Below are 3,226 nucleotides of genomic sequence, written 5' to 3'. Positions count from 1 at the left end.
CAACACGCAGTTCTGGTCACGGCAGTTCACCTCCCTGTTTTCTCTCCAGAACCCAGCAGGAGGAGGGAGGCCAGAGGACTGAGCTCAGAACCAAGTTTTCCTGAAAAGCCTCTTCCAGTGTTTGTCCCACCCCTCCCAGTCCCTCCTACACTCTGCTGCTGATCTCCAGCTCTGGGCCAAAGGGCTAAAGTGGTCTAGGGAAGACCCCCAGCCCTCTCCCTGCTGCTTTTCTTGTGGGGAGGGGAATACAAATAAAACCCAGCCCATTCCAGGGAGTCCATCTTTGTTCGGGCATTAGAGGTTCAGAAACCTTCGTGTGCTCTCAGAAGTACCTTCTGCCACCCTGCTTCCTCCTTATGTGGCTGTCTACATCCAACCTCTTCCCTACCTTAACCCCTCCCCATCCTACATCCACACCACCCCTGGGGACCATCTACAAGCAAGTGGAAAAGAAGTGCCCAAAGAGGCACAGAAACCCCTCCCAGAAGCACCCGGGCTAAGGAGGAATTAGCAGGAAGCAGCAGGTAGCTCAAGAGCCCTGGTGGCATAGTGGTAATGTATTGGGTTGCTAACTGCAAGGTCAGCAGTTTGAAACCACCAACAACTCCTTGGGAGAAAGACTGAGGTTTTGACTCTCATAAAGTAGTTATAAATAGCTAGTGTAGGAAACCCACAGGGGCTGTTCTACTCCCCTCATAAGTCCACGATGAGTCAGCACTGACTTGCTGCCAGTGACTCTGGGTTTTTCTCCGAGCAGAGTACTCAGGCTCACATGGTCCCTTGAAGAAGTGGCTCCCAGCAGCTCTCACAACCCAAGCCCCTACTGTGACAGACCTCTCCTTGACACCTGTTTTCCCCATTGGGCTAACTGCTGCTCTGCAGGGTGATGCCCAAGCTTCTTATCCCTTAGCCAGTGTTTCACTTCCTGATGCTCAGGGTTGGTACATGAAACCAGTTCTTGACGTCTGACCTCAGAGAGGCCACTTGCTCGTATTTTCTTCATCAGCAAAGGGAGCGGTGTTAAGGCAATTTCTGTTAGGGTCTGCTGTGGAGTCTACTCTATGCTGCCCTCAAGCACTGTGGGTGGGGGTGGGGGGTGCCCCTGCCTCACTTCTGGCCTTGTTAACTTTAGGATCTCAAAGCACCTTACCATATAATTCCCCTCCCTTGTCCTTTTTATTTCCCAGACAAAAGGAAATGACTCATCACAAGTCACCTCGAGTGGGTGGGGTGGGGTCAGAAAGCAAACAGGGAGTTCCTAGGGACACCCGCACCCCATGGCAACTCCTTGGGGGCGGATGAGGGGGGGGTTGTGTTCTTCTTAAAGGGAGCAGAAGGGAAAAGAGGCACATTTCCTTTTCTGCCCAACTTGGTCCTGTTGCCAAAGGCAACAGGAGCGCCTGACATGGGGGACTCTCCCACCCCTGATGTCGCCCCTCCCAGTGTCACCAACAAGCTCTGGCCAAGGTCAGCTCCTTATCACGTGAAGCCCTCACGTTTGCAAGGTCTGCAGAAAGGGCCTGTTAGCTTTGATCTCCCTGGGAGCAGCCAAGCTTGCCAGTCACTCCCCAGGAATTCACATGCTCCTGCCATACAAGCTTCGAAAACACTTCACCCCGGCTCTTCAGGGCACTCTACCCTGCCCTCGGCTCCAGCCGGAGCTTTTTCCCAAGGCAGAAAGGAGGAACTAGAAGCGAACTGCCCGCTTTGTCAGCGACTACAAATCCCGAAAGCCTTGGCGCTGCGCAGGCGCACTCAGCTCAACGTGCCTGCTGCTGGAAAAGTGTGTCACTGGGGCACGAGGCGCTCCCTGGGATCACATGGTACCTGCTCAAGTGCCGCGTGCGGCCCGGGAACCCTGGACTGCTGGCGCCTGCGCAAAGAGGCAGGCAAAGCGGCTCGGGCAAAAGGCGGCTGAGACTGGCAGAGTGAAATATTGCTGAGGAGGGAACGTAGCAGGGCACACGTCTCGCTTCTTTGCGCCTGAGTGCCTGTGCTCCCCATCACTCACTTCCTTCCTTCCTGGCTCTAACCTCTCTCTCTGGGACTTTTGCACCGGCGGCTCCAGATTCGCTACCCTGCAGCGCAGCGGAGCTGTCCGGCAGTGGCACCTGGGGCACTGCAGAGACCGACCCTCGCTGCCACCTTCTAGTGAGAACTACTGCAGGCTGATTTACCCCCACACTCTGTTTCTCTGCTCTTCCCATGCAAAGCCGACCTACGTTGTCTCCGCGTCTGCAGGGCTGCAGTCCGGTCACCCCGAGACCTTGCTGCAGGGTGCTCCGGATCTCGATCGCAAGCAGTGGGGTTCACTCCCCGCTCTCACTCAGTGCCCGGGGGCGACAGCGGCCGTCGCAACCTCCAGTTTGCATCCAGGTCCAGTTTGAATGACCGCTGTCAGCTGGTGACGAGACATGACGACCCTGGACTCCAACAACAACACAGGTACTCAGATACCTTTACTGTCGGCCTCTTGCATCACTGTCTCCCCTTACAGCAAGAACTTTGTAAGGGGCCCGAGGCGGAACCAGTCCGTCCAGGGGGTTGCTGGCGGGCTAAAAGGCCACCAACTGCGCTTTCCAGGGCAGCTTATTCTTCGAGCGGGAAATGCGCCCAGGGGCGCCCCCACTTCAGAGTCTTAAAGCCCCTTTGAGCTTGAGGGACCTAGTTCCAGAACAGGGGGAAGTGGAGAGGGTGTGAGTGTTGTGAGATGAACAGTGTAGGGGTCCTGGGAGCCCATCTTCTGTCCACCTCCTGTGGCCGTGGCTTCCCTGTTCCCCGGAAAGAGAACCCTTTCCGCCCCTTCCCCTAGTTGCCCCGAGTTGGGCGAGGCGGTGGGCGGCCGGAACTCCGGGCTGGAGGGGCTGAGCAGCGGGCCTGGTCTCACTGGGGAATCCCCAGGACAGTCGGGAGCGCCACGAGCGGAGTCCGGAGAGTGGTGCTGTGCCCAGGGTAGGGCACCTACAGTTCCCTCCCGGGCCGCCCAGGAGGGCTCACATGGCTGCAGAGCCGGGCCCACGTGCTGCGTTTGTTTTCATTCAGCAGAAGCCGTGGTCGCCACCCCATTGGTCGTTGTCACCCGGCCCCGTTACATAATGAGCTCCGCCCCCGGTCGCCCAGGCAACGCGTGTTCGCTGCTCTCCGCCCCTCGCTTGTCCCGGCCCAGATAGCAGTTCGGAGCCCCGCCCACCGGCCGGTCACGGGGCGGGGCGGGGCAGGGGCGGGG

The 3,226-nt window shown here is 58.1% G+C and overlaps 1 protein-coding gene across 2 annotated transcripts in view; it reads left to right on the top strand.

Annotated features, from left to right (window-relative positions):
• Nucleotides 1–1,893: 1,893 nt before the first annotated feature.
• NR1D1 (nuclear receptor subfamily 1 group D member 1) overlaps nt 1,894–3,226 on the top strand; it is a 7,163-nt gene continuing 5,830 nt past the window's right edge. The window contains exons 1-2 of one of the 2 annotated variants that reach the window (XM_045299975.1): nt 1,894–2,151; nt 2,242–2,445. In XM_045299975.1, the coding sequence (XP_045155910.1) occupies nt 2,415–2,445 (31 nt within the window). In that variant the 5' untranslated portion in view covers nt 1,894–2,151; nt 2,242–2,414. Of the gene's footprint in view, nt 2,446–3,226 lie in introns of both variants that reach the window. The other variant, XM_045299974.1, reaches the window with a different exon arrangement.

Source organism: Echinops telfairi, unplaced genomic scaffold, assembly GCF_000313985.2.
Source record: "Echinops telfairi isolate 266 unplaced genomic scaffold, ASM31398v2 ScPeMD7_7458;HRSCAF=8496, whole genome shotgun sequence".
NCBI classification, from domain to species: domain Eukaryota; kingdom Metazoa; phylum Chordata; class Mammalia; order Afrosoricida; family Tenrecidae; genus Echinops; species Echinops telfairi.
Note: the sequence above shows the minus strand (reverse complement) of the source record. Positions and strands in the feature narration are given on the sequence as shown.